General features: G+C 35.0%; 1 protein-coding gene across 3 annotated transcripts; it reads right to left on the bottom strand.

Annotated features, from left to right (window-relative positions):
• Positions 1–5,571: 5,571 nt before the first annotated feature.
• LOC114277584 (cysteine synthase, chloroplastic/chromoplastic-like) lies at positions 5,572–14,350 on the bottom strand. 3 transcript variants are annotated; one of them, XM_082896514.1, is made up of 8 exons: positions 14,101–14,350; positions 13,874–13,960; positions 13,201–13,318; positions 12,936–13,031; positions 7,302–7,954; positions 7,030–7,081; positions 6,801–6,915; positions 5,572–5,656 (listed from the first exon to the last, which is right to left on the bottom strand). In XM_082896514.1, exons 5-8 carry the CDS (start codon positions 7,458–7,460, stop codon positions 5,587–5,589), a joined length of 396 nt encoding a protein of 131 aa, XP_082752640.1. In that variant the 5' UTR covers positions 7,461–7,954; positions 12,936–13,031; positions 13,201–13,318; positions 13,874–13,960; positions 14,101–14,350; the 3' UTR covers positions 5,572–5,586. The 3 variants fall into 3 exon arrangements, with proteins under 3 accessions (XP_082752640.1, XP_082752639.1, XP_082752641.1); XM_082896513.1 differs by having other exon boundaries at positions 13,898–13,960; positions 14,101–14,344; XM_082896515.1 differs by having other exon boundaries at positions 5,572–5,664; positions 6,836–6,915; positions 13,898–13,960; positions 14,101–14,344.
• Between the last annotated feature and the right edge of the window lie 1,737 nt (positions 14,351–16,087).

The raw sequence follows: 16,087 nt of genomic DNA, 5'->3' as shown, positions 1-16,087 counted from the left end.
CTTTTTTTTTACTTTAATTCTTCTTGAAATTGAGTATTAAGTAGCTGCTAAAAATAAAAAAAAAAAAAAAACCCACCACCTAAATTCTGTTGCTTGGGTGGCAGAGAAACTGTAGGAACGTGGTGAGGAAATGGGTAGTTTTTTTTTTCTTTAAATTTTTCTTGAAGTTGAGTATTAAGTAGCAACTTAGGAAAATGAGCAAAAGTGGGTGTTTTTTTTTTTTTTTGTAAATCACCTAAATTCCACGTGGCAAGAGCTTCAAGAGACTAAATCCAATGTTCACTTAATATAATAGCATGGATTATTATTATTGCTATTGTTATTATTAACGATGTCATGCTGGTAAGTATCATTCAAACCCATCATTTCGTCGGTAATGCATGAGCAACGTGGGGCACAAGGAAATAGTGCCAACGTGAGAGCAAGTGTCAACATGGCTTGATGTGATGATCATGGTTGCTGTTTGTGGAAAACATTGTGGAATTATGGCTCATGAATTGAAGAAACTGTCTTTGAATAGTTGGTATAATTAAGCCGTGGGACTTTGCCTATAAATAGACAAACGAAAAAACAAGCAGAGGCCTCTTCAACCCAATTTACAATACTTGTGAAATTTAAGAATAGTTTAATTTATTTAGGAGTAGTTCAGTACATGTAATTAGGAGTAATTCTTAATAATTAGTTTTGGTTCTTATAACCATTTTGATTCCTATTGATTGTATAACAAAGATTGTGCTTCTTGTCTGATTAATATAATTGAGTGACAAGTTTCAATTTTATTACCAATTTTAGTGTGTTTGTGAAAAAATCTAAGATTCCCGAGATATTGATTTGTGATTATGTATCAATTTTAAACAGTAAATAACAATCATAATCAAACAATCAAAGACAAATCAATATAATGATTTAACGTAAAAAAATCACAATTGGAGCGCCTCCAATTATGATAAAAAAAACTACGGGCCAGCCACAAAACAATCCACTAAGAAGATAAAAGAGAATTACACAAGTGCACTCTCAATTACTTAGCGAATCCATGCCCGAATTAAACCGACCCCAATGTGCCTCTTCCACCACCGTCTTCACCTCAAAATTGTCTTGCCCAACGTTGAATCCACAACGCTGATGTCGAATCCACGACGATGAGCCACTCTGGAATCCACCAAAGCTTTAGGAGCAAGTTTTTCAGAATCCACCGAAAACGCTTCTCTCTTTGTGAATAAAAGAATAAGAACAACTCTTGATGTTTGACAATTTATAATTCGTTGATCAATAAATCACCTTCTATACACTAAGGAAACTCATATAAAACACCCTTAAATAGAAAACACTTTGTTTTTTCTTCCTACCTGAAAATCTGGACGGTTTACACCCTAAAACGAGCAAACAGTGCACTTTATAGTAAACTGGATCGCGAAAACCGCTAGAGCGCACACTTCACCGCTCGAGCGGTGTGAGTAAAGGCAATGCGAACAATATAGGTAGACCACTCGAGTGGTAAAATTTTCTTCCTAGAAGTTCAGGCGCTCTGCAAAAGTACTAGATGATCATTTTCTCTGCTCGAGAGCACAAATGACCACTCAAGCGGTCAAACAACTTTGACTGCAATTTTGCTTTTTGCTTGATCTCCGTACATAGTTAGCGAAGTGGCAAACATGAAAGCTTCAAGATCATAAACTCCTCTATATAGGCACAATTTGGATTGGATTCGTATCTAAACACTCATATCCTCATTGAAACATAAGACCGAATAAAATTACAAATGACAGGAGTTTTGTCAAACGGAATTGCCAATTACAAAAACGTAACAGTTTGTATTTTGTTTGTTCACATTACAACCTCTAAAGAAGTCCTTGAATCTGTCAATGCATAGGATACCAACCATAATTGCTTGATTTGTTTGTTGTTTGTGAAATTTTGATTTTTCTATTGAATCAACCTTGTCAATTTGATCCAAACCAGATTTTTGCTAACAATATGCTAATGAAAAACACTATTTATATGATATTGGTATATGATTTGTCATTTTGTATTTCTTATTGACAACTTATTATTGGCAAAACTTTTTATTTTTAAAATCTTTGGTGGTATTGTTAAATTTTTTTTCTTGTACTTTTTAAATTTGCCTAATTTAGTGGCACCTAATGACAGGGCTGTTCAAATACCTGATTCACCCGTTCAAACTGACCTGCCATGACAAAAAACGGACGGTTTTAAATAAGGTCATGGTCGATTGCAGGTGGCAATAGTTTAAATTAATTTGGTGAAGAAATAAAAAATAAAAAATAACTATCATTTTTATATAATTTTTATCTTTAGAGTAGTTAGAAATAATTTTTTACAAATTAAATCGAACAACCATACGTACGTATATAACTTGCCCAAAAGTTAAAATAATAATTATTTTTTGTCCTTAAATGATAATTATGTTTTATTTCTTAACCAAATTAATTTTAAAAAAAAATTTAAAAATCAAACCATACATAACCTAAGAATCTTTTGATAAGTCATTTCTTACGTTAGTAACTTATTTAATTATCTGTTAATTTGACGACATTTTTACTATCTGAGGCCTGTTTAATAACCATTTCGTTTTCAATTTTCAATTTATATTTACAAAAATTTTAAAAACTGTCATAAAATTTGTTTGATAATTTTTTTGGTTTATAAATTGTTGTCTTAGTTTGTAAATTTGAGAAAAAAACGTAAATTCAAAAAATGAGTTTATGTTGATTTTTAAACAGAAATTTAAAAATTTTACTAACAAAATTTTTTTAATTAATTTTTTTCCAATTAATTTTTTTTTTCAATGAATTTTTTTTTCCAACTAATACTAACCGAGGGGGCAATTGGTAATGCTACTTAAAACCTTAGGGAGAGGATTGTAATTTCTAAAATGTGAAGGGTGTCAATGTAATTTACCCAATGAGGGTAAAATTGGTATTTAAAAAAATTAAATTGCTGAGAGGGGAATCTGTAATGAAACTTTAAACATTAGCGAGGGAGATGTAATTTCCAAAAGGTGAAGGGAGAAACTGTAATAAAAATAAACCTTAGGGGTGTCAGTGTAATTTACCCTAATACATATCATCTCCTGATATTTAGAAAATTACACTAACCCCCCTGTTATTGTAATTATTTAGACGAAATGGAAATATTGAACTCATACACTTTTTGTTTTTTTACTATGCTTCACTTCTTTTTTTCTTTATATATAATTTTCTCTATTTTTCTATTAAAAGTTGTTACCTTTTATATAAGCACCGGGTTTCTGAAAATGAAACTACTAACCACGGAGGTGGAAATGTAATTTCCAGAACATTAGAGGGTGGGATGTAGTTGGACCAAACACCGCTCCACTGAAAATTTCCTCTACCCCTACCATACTCTAGCTTGGTAGTTTCTACCGCCTGTCCAGGGTGATAGTGTAATTTACCCTTAACCTATTTAACGTGAAACGTTCAAATTTTATGACTTATTTATTTATTTATTTATTACGTAACTACTAATGTATAATTGGGCACTAAGGTGATAAATTCAAATTTAAATTTTTTTTTGGTTCAAAATCTAGAAGCTAAAATATTATATTCTAAGGATAACTTTATGCAAAATGACCAAAATATTCTATGCTACACGGATGTGTTGAAATTGTCGTGTGGACTATCTGTTGGCCATTTCTTCAAACCTTCTCTCTCCCTCTCTTCAAACCCCTTTTTTCCCTCGTCTCTATCTTTCTCTCACTCACTTTCAACTCTCTAAATCTACTCTCTCTCTACCTCTCTCTGTCCTCCTCCATCTTCAAACCCCCAGATTTGCTTCACATTACAATTGAGTTTAAATTTCTGTTGTTTTCTGGGGTTTGATTGTTTGTGAATTGTTGAATTTTTCTGTCAAAGACACTACAAGAATTAACACTTTTGCCGACCAAAAAATTGGTCGCTAATAGCCCATTTTTAGTCGACAAAAGTCATCTGCGACCAATTTTTTTGATTGCTACTTTGATCGCTAATTGAGGGTCGACAAAAATAATTCGCGACCAAAATTTTAGTTGGTCAGGAAAAGTTGAATTTATCGACTAAATTTTTAGTCGCTAAATATATTATTACTGTGACTAATCCATTTTATCACTAAAACATTTTGGTCGCGAAAAATGATATTTTGCCGACCATATATCTTAGTCGCCAATTGTCACACTCCACGACCAAAAAATTTGGTCGCCAATTATTACATTCAACGACCAAAAAATTTGGTCGCCAATTGTTCTACGACCTCTTAATTTGGTCGCCAATTGTCACATTCCACGACCAAACATGTTTGTCGCCAAAAGAAATGTTTGTCGCCAAAAGAAATGTTTGCACAACTAAAACTTTAGTCAGCAATAGACGTATTCGCGACCAAATCCTTTGGTTGCCAAAATTAATAATTTTAACGACAAATTATTTAATCGCCAAATGTGCTTGGTGATACACCGACTACTTTATTTAGTTGGCAAAAGCATAACTTATCTTTCCCGACTAATCAATTGGTCGCCAAAACTAAAAAAACAAAACCAAATTTTGGTAGCCAACATCCAACAAAATAAACTTATAATTTATAATAATCCATCTAATTTATTCAATATAATCTGTAATTTGCAAAAATCATTCAAACCAACAAATAAATTTGAATCATGAACATTCAACAAAATACATATATCAATCATTTCTAAACCTATTTAATTAAAGTCAACAACTATTATTAGTTTTCATCCACAAATAATTCCAAACTACATATTTCATCTAGCATAAAAATTTAAAACATATTGTTATTATGTTTTAAATTTTTATCCATGTACATCAACCGAAAATATAACTAGCAGTCTACCAAATATTTTCTATGCACACCCATCCAAAAATATAACTACTAGTGTATCCAAAAATATAATTACTAGTCTACCCTAATATTTTCCATATACATCTATACAAAAATATATAATCATTCCAAAAATGCAAAAAGTGCGAATTTGTCCTGTGCAATTTAGCTTTGTGCACGAGTTGATCCATCTATACCAAAGAAAAAGTGAAATAATGTCAGGTAAAATTGGACAAATAATGAAAAATGTCCATGAAAAGCAAAGGTCACATTAGCAAATTAAATGACTATCATTATCAAATTGTAAATAAAACAACAGCATTCTTATGTCTATAGAATAAATTGGATCAGCCACCATTCCAGATCCAATATAGTGCCACACAGTAGAAACCAACATGGCAACTGAAATTGATCCATATTGTCAATAACTCCTATCTTCCTCAATTCACATGAAAGGTTCGATCAATTCAATATGAAAACTAGTTTTTCATGAAAGGTTGACAATATGAAGACTAATTCATGTGAAAGGTTGACAATATTTCATGAAAGGTTGACAAAATGAATTGATCCATAGTCTTCAATTGATCCATAGTTTTCTTTCAGACATCCAGTCTTCAACATTGAATTAGTCTTCAATTTTTTTTTTCCCTTTTTTAAGACACAGATATTGAAAACAAAAGAAGAAAGCATCTCTGATCTAACGTTTCCTCTCAAATTATAGTAATGGTTTAAAAATTAACAAGAAAAACTAACCAACAAGCCCTCTTGGAGTGCCAGCTGCTTTGCAGTTTCCACAGCTTCGTCACTGGATATCTGAAAGAATTAGCATACCACGATAAATAACACACGGTAAACAGAAAAACATGGCAACCTAATACAAGTATGACAAATATAGAAAAGAATTTGAACAAGATTGTGGGATATTCATACATAGACAAGCAAATTCATATTCCCAAAAGGAGTGACTACCTCACTCCATTCTGTTCACAATGGCCAACCAGCCAAAAACAAGAGTAGAAAACAATTTTATTAGGCCTATTGTTACTACAACAATAGAAAAGCAAAGAACAAATCAACATTTCTGCTTATGACCATAGAAAATATTTTGTATAAGCGGACAATGCATCATACATGTTACCACTGCATCACTCTGCAGAATGCATGAAAGCCAAATTCTTACACTAATATGTTGTAGTTGTTCCCCTGGTGCAAATTATGCACCAGAATTTATCCCCAAGGATATCGAGTTTATTGGTCAGAAAAGGCTGCCATTTGTGCATAGATCAACTTCCATAAAATGCTGCTACATTGAGTTTGGAAACACAAATATCCAAACAAAATGTTGGCCACATATGTGCCACAGAAGTCAACAGCTTCTGTTTGGTTGAGTTTCGGAATTTGTTTTCTACAAAATCTCAAAAACTAGTTTTTTTTTTTTTTTTTTTGGGGGGGGGGGGGACTAATTATTTTCATATGGTTTTCTCTTTTTGAGGTGAAAAATAATTTTAGAAATTTCAAAAACACTTTTTTAGGCGTTTATTTTTATCAAACTAGTTTTTAATTTTTCAAAACAAGTTTCGAAAACTCAACCAAACAGCCAAGTCTTTACTCTTACAGACGTGTGCCACAAACAAGTTTTTAAGCTCATCACTGGAATTGCTTTTGCTATTACTATGCTGCCAAAATGAATTCCTTTTTAATAGAGAATGGGATTTGGACCCTGAAATCTACCTCATATTCCATGTTGCCAATATGAGTGAAACATTGTAAAAGAAAAGCACATGAATGAATCAATCAGAATAGACAAAAACACTAGAAGTAAAATCCCATAATTAATCTGTTCACAAATATTAAGTTAATTATAGAGCATTGTTTACCTCAATAGCATAATAAAATATATATGATCCGACCAAAAGAAACAATATGTAATGGTAAGATAAGACACCGACCGAAACAATATGTAATGGTAAGATAAGACAATGACCGCTATGATTTCATCAACTATAGCTTGATCCAAATTTCTGGGTATAAAACCTGTTCCGATTCCTTGAATTTTGTGAGGACCTGCATTTCAAAATGGCAACAACCAAAACAAGATCCAATTACATTATTTTGAAACAAGATCCAATAACATTGTTTTGAAACAAAATCAAGTAAAAATTTTATCTGCTATCTCACCAGGCTTCCCACCAGAGAGTACGTTGCTTTCTAACGGTTCCAAACCAATAACCTGATACAATATGAAGAGAATGACAAAATGGAAAAAAGCACAAGTAGAAATGGTTGAAAACATTTTCCATGCCATCCAGGACCCTCGAACGTTTGCAAAAGAGTTGCAAACTCAGTTTTCCCTCCATCTCATGGGTACTAAGAATGTCATATGTAATGAATATGGAACAAATTTCATAACTAGGTTTGATTTGACTGATTTAAAAGCAAAAAGCACTTACCTTTATGCTAGGATTTTGCTGTTTAAGGAACCGACCAACCCCAGAAATTGTTCCACCAGTGCCCATCCCTGCAATAAAAATGTCCACCTTGCCTCTTGTATCTTCCCAGATCTCTGGACCAGTTGCCTCTTGCATTGGCACCTCAAATGAATCAGCCATTATGGGAAAGAGGGAAAGAATCAACCATTATGGGAAAGAGAGAAACCAAAACACAAGAACAAAAGGAGCCAAATTATACAAAATGGATTGGAGTGGATCACATTCTGGAGATGTAGAAGGGAGCCATGAAATAAGGAAAATAAAAATTAATGTGGCACGCTTATTGAAGCAAACACACTGAGCATCTTCCAAAGTATTTGTCAATATATCCAAAAAGTATTCTTTAGGGATCCCTCCATAGCTAAGAAGTGCAATCAAGTGCCACTAGTACATGGATGTCCTATCTCTATCATGATAAAGACAACTAATTATATCAAGTGCCACTAGTACATGACATAGTGATTGTATATGACCACAGTACAAAGTCAATTTTCAAAAAAAATACATGCCTAATTCCAACTATCTCCAATGAGTTAAAAGTTTGCACATTTGAGTCTTCAATCCGCTTCAACCTTTATCATTGAAGACCTAACCTGAATTGTTTTTTCTGGAAGCTACAAATATTTAAGAGGAAATTTGTCAACTTAAAAACTTTAAATATAAAATATATATATATATATATATATATATATAAATAGAGGCAAAAACTTAAACCTGTAATTCAAAAGTGAGAATATTGTCAATAGCAACAATACAGTGATTAACAAAATGTTTACAACAAACTCTTCCTTTTTGGAACATAAGGAAACTAATTGATTTTTCCATAAACTGATACCTTCTTTCCACATTTGTATCTGTCATTGAGAAAGTCTTAAGAAACTGTGAATGCATTCATGCAAATTTGATATTTATACAATTATATATATATATATATATATATTATCAATGACAAAGAGAAGATTATCACAAAAGAAAAGAAAGATATACACAAAAGGTGCAAGGGTGACAAGAAGTCCACCAAACCATAATCATTAAACGGAAAATACAAATCATTTCTGACATACTTTGTGATTATGTGAACAAAACACAAAATTTTATTGATCTAAAACTGCGAATCCCACACTCTATTGTCAGCAATTGCACCCATGATTGCAAAAATTTGACAATGTGAATTGCAAGGAGTAATCATGCCAACCAAAATAAATTTTAAAAAAATAGAACCACATCTGGTTATTTATAGTCACATAACAATAATCAAATTATTTACTTAAACATTGTCACAAATTCTTTCTTTGTATGAACAGTAGCACTATAACTTAGGGTTGTTTTGGGAAGATGGTAAAAAGTGACTTTTGACTTTTTTAATTAATATTTGTTTATAATGTCAAATCATAATGAAATGACCAAAGTATCCCTAGCCAATTGAAAAATTACACATTTTCACCCTTTCATTTTCCATCTATGGAGGGTAATTTCGTAATTTTTCTTTTAGCTTATAACCAACATCCCAAATCTATTTATGGCCAAAAAAAGCCACTTTTTGCGTTTTGGCAAAAAGCCAAAATGCCACTTATAACTTTCTTCCCAAATTGAGCCTTAATTATCATTAAAACTTGATCATTTGAGGAAATTGAAACTTTGTGAAACTGGGTTAGCTTCCTTTCAAATTAAATTATATTTTTTAGTCTAAAAATTAAAATGTGAATACGCTTTTGATATGTGGCAATCTGGATCATATAAATTTTTACTACTGATAACGGTAATAACATTATATTGAAATGTGTTAAAATCCACCTACTCTCCACCTACTTCACCCACTTAAACCTACTCCACTAAACCTAACCCACTACACCACTACCACCTCACCTACTCCACTAAACCTAACCCACTACACCACTACCACCTCCACTTCACCTACTCCTTACCTACTACACACTCACCCTCTTCTATATATAGGAATCATGAATCATTGTAATAGAGATGAATATAAATCAATCAATAATACAATTCTCCATTTCTCTTTATACATTAAATTTCTACATGGTATCAGAGCAAGGTTAAGCACTTAGTATTTTTCGTTTCACCGGCGGTCGGCAACCTCGCCTTGGCCGCCCGCCGGACCTCAACCTATTCCGCTTGTTTTCTGCACATACCTTCCCATCACTGCCTAAATCCTCTCTCTTGAGGCCAATGTGAATTCCTCTTCTTCATAATCTGCACTAACTGTGGCATCTTTTCCTGGGGCAAACTCTGCAACCCAACACTCAATCTATGCTTCTCCTCCATGCTCATTTGCCTCTTGTTAGGATCCTTCGCCTTCGGCTTTGGTTTGGGCTTCGCCACAGCCTTGAGCTTCACTGCAGCTTTCAGCTTCACGGCAGCCTTCGGTTTCACAGCAGCTTTTGGCTTCGCAGCTGGCTTGGCCTTTGCCGCTGGCTTGGGCTTCACAGCGGCTTTAGCTTTTGGCGCAGCAGCTTTTGTCTTAGCCGGAGCCTTCTTTTCCTTTTTCGCTTTTACAGCCTTCGGCTTTGCAGCAGCCTTCGGCTTTGCTTCCCTCTGGTGGCTCCCCAGGTTCCACCTGAGCTGCATGATTCATTTATAGCTGCAATTGATAAGGGAAGTATTAGAACAATGCCCAATAGAAGTATGCCAGCTGCTCCTTACCCTACTCCTGGAGCACTATTAATAGGTGATGCTTTCAACATGCGTCATCCTTTAACTGGTGGAGGAATGACTGGAGCCCTGTATAAGGTGTTTTGTGCATCTCCTGATCAAGCAAGGAAGGAAATGCGTGAAGCATGTTTTGATTATTTGAGCCTTGGAGGTGTGTGTTCAACAGGACCAGTGGCTTTACTCTCTGGTCTAAATCCTAGCCCATTGAGCTTGATACTCCATTTCTTTGCTATAGCCATATATGGTGTTGGCCGTCTCTTGCTACCATTTCCTTCCCCTAAGCGCCTGTGGATAGCAGCTAGATTATTTTTGGGTGCATTGGCTATCATTTTTCCCCTCTTTCTCTCACATGGGTTTGTCCCCTCTCTCTCCTCCGTTTGATTTCAAAATCCATTATTTTTATTTATTTTCTCCAAACCACTTTCCTTATTTCCCCCATCTTTCATTTTGATTTCAATATATTTTTATTATTTCTTTCTTTATTTTTTCACATTATTTTTTAATCTTTTTCAAATTCCATTCATACCATATAGCTTTGCACACCAAACCATCTTTTATTCATCTCAGGGATCAACCCCGATCACAATTTTAACAAAAAAAAAAAACCACAACAACACAAACCACAACACTACAAGATTTGTTTTCTTTTCTGCAGACGGCCACCCACCGACCTCACTTTTTCGCCTATTCCGCCGGTCTTTTCTTCTTGCCTCCGTCCTGGGCGGCCCTTGACGGTGTTGCCTCCATGTTTCCCACTCCACTGGGCACGATCACTCCACCCTGCTCCTCCACTACAGCATATGGCGGACCTCCAAATCGAAACATAACGGTGGCCTTCCGTTTCAGCTCCTTATTTTCCGCCTTTAGCACACTTATCTATGCTCGCGCATCCTTATACATGCGTTGGAGCAGAGCCAGTTGGGCGTTTAACTGCTGCACCTCATTTGTCCTACTCTGCAGCCGGTGCGACAAGTTTGTGACCGCAGTCATAGTTTCAACACAGGACTTCAATGTATACTGATTAGCTTCAATATCCGTTTGCACTGCCATTTTTTGCTCCACCGACCGCATCGGAAAGTTCAACGGAGCAAAACCAGAGGTGTTTGGTTGAGGTTCACAGGCCACCGCACCAGTTATCTCTCTTGTTGACTCGTTGAGGTCGGGAAAGAGAGTGAGCAGACCACGGGAAGAAGAGGCTATGTTCTGGGTAGCTGAACGGGAAGAAGAAGCCATGTTTTTGGGTTGCTGAGTGTTTCAGAGAATGGTTGGTTACAGAATGTTACAGAGAACGAAGAGGTTTCAACTGGTTTGTTATGCTTCCAAGCCTCAGACTTCGCTTTGGTTTATAAAGACAGAGACGACGAGGCCGACACGCGCTCTGTCAATCACGTGCATCGCCGCGTGTCAGGCGCCCCTTTTGATGGCTCGACGCTTTCTGTCGGGCACGTCTTTTGATGAAGTGGGCGCGCCTGTTGATGGCTTGCCTTTTGATGGCACGCCTTTTTATAGATTGGGCACGCCTTTTGATGGCACGCCTTTTGAAAGATTGGGCACACCTTTTGAGGGTGCGACTTTTTAAGGGTCCGACAAGACTCTGTAAACTGTCCCGACATTGATTCCGGTTAGCTCCTTCATGGGTCCGACAAGACTCTGTAAACTGTCCCGACATTGATTCCGGTTAGCTCCTTCATGGGTCAGACAAGACTCTGTAAACTGTCCCGACATTGATTCCGGTTAGTTTCTACAAGGGTCTAGCAAGACTTCGTAAACTGTCACCACAACTGTCACAACATTGTCTGCTACAACGGTCCGACATGACCCCATAAACTGTCTTCTACATCGGTCTGACACCGCCATCCAGTGTCCTCTACACCGTTATGACAACACCATACAGTGTCCTCTACATGGTTATGACACCCCCATACAGTGTCCTCTACAACGTTATGACACCACCATCCAGTGTCTTCACCAATGGTCTGACACGACCATACAGTGTCTCTTATCCTCTTTTATTTTTATGTATTTTCTTGTTTTGTTACTCTCTCCAAACTCAAGTTGATTAGTTCCTATCCCCCTTGAGTTTGCGGGGGGCTGTTAAAATCCACCTACTCTCCACCTACTTCACCCACTTAAACCTACTCCACTAAACCTAACCCACTACACCACTACCACCTCACCTACTCCACTAAACCTAACCCACTACACCACTACCACCTCCACTTCACCTACTCCTTACCTACTACACACTCACCCTCTTCTATATATAGGAATCATGAATCATTGTAATAGAGATGAATATAAATCAATCAATAATACAATTCTCTATTTCTCTTTATACATTAAATTTCTACAAAATGGCAAAAAAAAAAAAAAAAATTCATTACGTTGGATGTATCCTAGATGAATTTTTTACGGATCAATTAATAATGTGATTATTTTATTGGTTGAACAGGTATATATGATATAGGATGATATTTAAGGCTTGTAGAATATATCAACACTAGAACAATTTGGGGAAAAAAAAATCTCCTTCAAACATTAGTTCACATTTGTAACTTGTTTGAGCATTGGTGCTTTGAAATGAGGAATTCAAATATCATGAATGCAGAGTATTATGTTTTTCTCTCTTTTTCTTTGAAGCTTTTTGGGAGATGATGGCATATTTAGGTTTTTATTGCTTGGGCATTTCTATATGATTTGTCACGTGAGGCCAATGAAGAAGAAAGACACCTGATGAAGAAGAAAGGCTTAAACAGCAACCTGACAACATCAAATCAATGCATGAATGAAAGAATTTCTTGAAGGAAAAGACAAGTGCAGAATTTAAGGTAAGCAATTTATGTTTTTATTGATATTACTGATACTATTTTTTAAAGGGAACATTTGATTTGGTGTCCAAATTTAAAGGCTTCGCAGTATTACCTTAGGCCACTCAATAGAGCTTCCAAAACAACCTAATCCTAAAGATATGGAAGTGTAGAATGTGCAATCTCTACAGGTTTCAGCTTAGGTGAAATCCTGGGAAGCCAAGAAGAAAACAAACTAATAAGGTTGAGGTTTAAGAGCTCACTGTTATAGAAGCCTTGTTTTGAACAATTAAATTTTCAGCACTTTTATCAGTACCATGTTGGCTACTATCTTGCATAACATAGGTTAAAACTTTCATTCAAGCATAGGTTGGACCTACCTGCGACTAATGCAACAAGTAAACAACTTTCATTCAAGCACAGGCATGACTTTCGTTTATCCCCATCCCCCTAGTACACTTCAAGCACACTTGGGTTGTTTCCTTTCTCTGCCTTTTACTGAATTTGTTTCTTATAAAGGTCAGGGGGAAAGCAAAAGAACACAAACAAAAATATGTTAGTTTTAAAAGAGTCAATTATCCCTTGTAAACATAATTAGGTCCTAGTCATAGGAAAGCACTAAAAATATACTTGAAGAGTAATGCCTACACAAACTAACAAATTTTACAAACTTCCCTTGATGGAGGAGGATCGTATCATCTTTACTCACTTATTTTGGAACGGAAATGATTTGAAGCAGAAAACAAAAGGAGATTAAGGTTCTTCTTTTTCGCTAACTTATATAGAAGGGATAAAGTCGACACTGTAAAATCAAGAGCAATGAGATAGAATCCGTACTAGATATCTCCGGTTAGGGATATAGGTCTAGGAAAAGGGAGCTTTAACTAAGTGTGTTATTGTTGCAAAAAATTTAACCACAAAGGTAAGAGCGGTATTGACATGTAAATTAAAGATTCCTTTGCCAAGAAAGCAATTGTAGAGCAAAAATTAAGTCAGATGAGTGGTTGAAAAAGAATAGAAGAAAATTACATAAGCCAACCTTAGAAATCAAACCTGCAAGCAAGCAAAAAAAAATACCCATTAGATGCCTAATTCAAACTGTCGTCGAACATTCAGTCCCTTGCTTAGAACTCAATGGACCTGTCGGTATAGTAGGTCCAAAATCAATGAACAAACAGAGCAAAAACCAAGATATATATATAGATATAGATATAGATTCAGAGAGATTCAAATAGATATCAATGAACAAACAGATCAAAAACGGCCATGGCTTTGATCACCTTTTCTTCACTTTCTTCTTGCACCTCCATCTCTAAACGCTCGCCTCTCATCTCTTCTCTTCCTCACTCGTCGGCAGTAGTCGTGGCTACAACCGTTAGTACAATCGTGGAAAATGAGTGGCAAACGGCCATGGCTTCGATCTCCACAGATTGGAGCCTGGATACCATCTTGGTCGGATCTTCTCGAATTTGGCGGAGCTTTAAGAATTAGGGATTTTTGGTTTTTCAGATTGGGATTTTGGTTCAATAGGGGGGGAATGGAAAAAAGGGGTGGAAAATGGAGCGGGAATATTTTTTTGTTTTTTTGGGTAATATTTAAACAACAAAATGATTCTTTTTTTAAAAAAAAATTATTTTTTGTTAAAATAATTTTTTTTTATAGTTAATGAATTTATTTTTTTTATTCTTTATTTTTTTCAGTTATGAAGGTTGAAAATTTATTTGTTTTATTTTTATTTTAATGAATAAAAAATTATTCTTATTTTTTTACTTTGGTAGAAGTAGGGGTAATATTTTAATGAAAAATATTTTTCATAAATTTTATAAATTGGTTTTTGTTTATTTTTAGAAAAACATAAATTACAAACACTTTTGGTTTGAACAAAATGTTTAAAAAAATTTAAAAACATAAACTAAAAAGCATGTTTGTCTAGGCCTAAAATATTTATATTTATTTTTTTTTATTGATGACGATGGGATCATACACATTATAATTGAAAAAAATATTTGAAAAGAGATGAGAGAGATAGAGAAGAGAAACGAGTAAGAGAGATGAGTGAAAGAGAGAGAGAAGAGAAATGAGTGAGAAACACAAAGAGTAAGAGACAGAGAGAAAGAGAGACCCATTTCATTTTTTGACTTTTTCCTCTTTCAACAACAATGGGCTCAAAGAAAAAGATGAGTGTGATTGAGAGAAATGAACAATTGAGAGAGAAGAGAGATGAGTGAGAGAGAGAGAGAGAAAGACAGAGAGAAAGATAAACAAGATGAGCGAGAGATAGACAAAGAGAGAGAAAGAGAGAAAGACGGCAAAAAAAAGATGAACAAGAGATATAGAGAGAGTGAGAGGGAGAATAAAGATAAGCAAGAGAGATAGAGAGAGCCAGAGAGAAGAGTGATGAGTAACAGAGAGAAGAGTGATGAGTAACAGAGAGAGGAAAAAAAAGAGAGAGAAACAAGATGAGCGAGAGATAGACACAGAGAAAGACAACAAAAAGAAATGAACAAGAGATAGAGAAAGAGACATAGAGAGAGAGAGAGAAGAAAGATGAACAAGAGAGATAAAGAGCGGAGAGATATGAGAGAGCCAAAGAAAAGAGTGATGAGTGTGAGAGAGGGAAAAAAATGGGGGAAAGATAGATGGAAAAAGATAGAGAGAGATAGAGAGAAGAGAGATTTTTTATTTGGCGACCAAAACTTTTTGGTTGCCCAAGGTAAAAACAATTTTTTATTTTCCATTCGGCAACTAAATAGTTTTAGTAGTCAAAACTCAATATAAGGTAAAAACTAAATAGTTTTATTCGGCGACTAAAATACTTTTAGTCGCTAAAAATAAGTTTTTTGGCGACCAAAATTTTGGTCCCCAAAGATAAAAAATAATTTTTTATTTTCCATTCGGCGACTAAATTGTTTTAGTAGCCAAAACTCAATATACAACGACTAAAATATTTGTAGTCGCTAAAAATAAGTTTTTTGGCGACCAAAATTTTGGTCGCCAAAAGATAAAAAATAATTTTTTATTTTCCATTCGACGACTACATTGTTTAGTAGACAAAACTCAATATACGGCGACTAATATATTTTGTCGCAAAAAATAAGTTTTTTGGCGACCAAAATTTTTGTCGCCAATTCCACAACCAACTTATTTTTGGTCTTCCGCGACCAACTTATTTTTTGGTCGCCAAAATGTGACCTTCCGCGACCAAATTTGTAGTTGGTCGCCAAAACCATACCACTTTCTATGACCAACTCATTTTTTGGTCACCAA

This window comes from Camellia sinensis, chromosome 11 (assembly GCF_055761805.1).
Source record: "Camellia sinensis isolate YWXY chromosome 11, ASM5576180v1, whole genome shotgun sequence".
NCBI classification, from domain to species: Eukaryota; Viridiplantae; Streptophyta; class Magnoliopsida; order Ericales; family Theaceae; genus Camellia; species Camellia sinensis.
Note: the sequence above shows the minus strand (reverse complement) of the source record. Positions and strands in the feature narration are given on the sequence as shown.

Excerpts from the sequence above, each read along its gene's own strand:
- LOC114277584 (XM_082896514.1), bottom strand. The coding sequence starts at position 7,460 with ATGGCTGATTCATTTGAGGTGCCAATGCAAGAGGCAACTGGTCCAGAG. Across the intron at positions 6,916-7,029 it reads ACTCTCTGGTGGGAAGCCTG|GTCCTCACAAAATTCAAGGA; the intron begins GTGAGATAGCAG and ends TTTGAAATGCAG. Across the intron at positions 5,657-6,800 it reads TACCATTACATATTGTTTCG|TGACGAAGCTGTGGAAACTG; the intron begins GTCGGTGTCTTA and ends TCAGATATCCAG.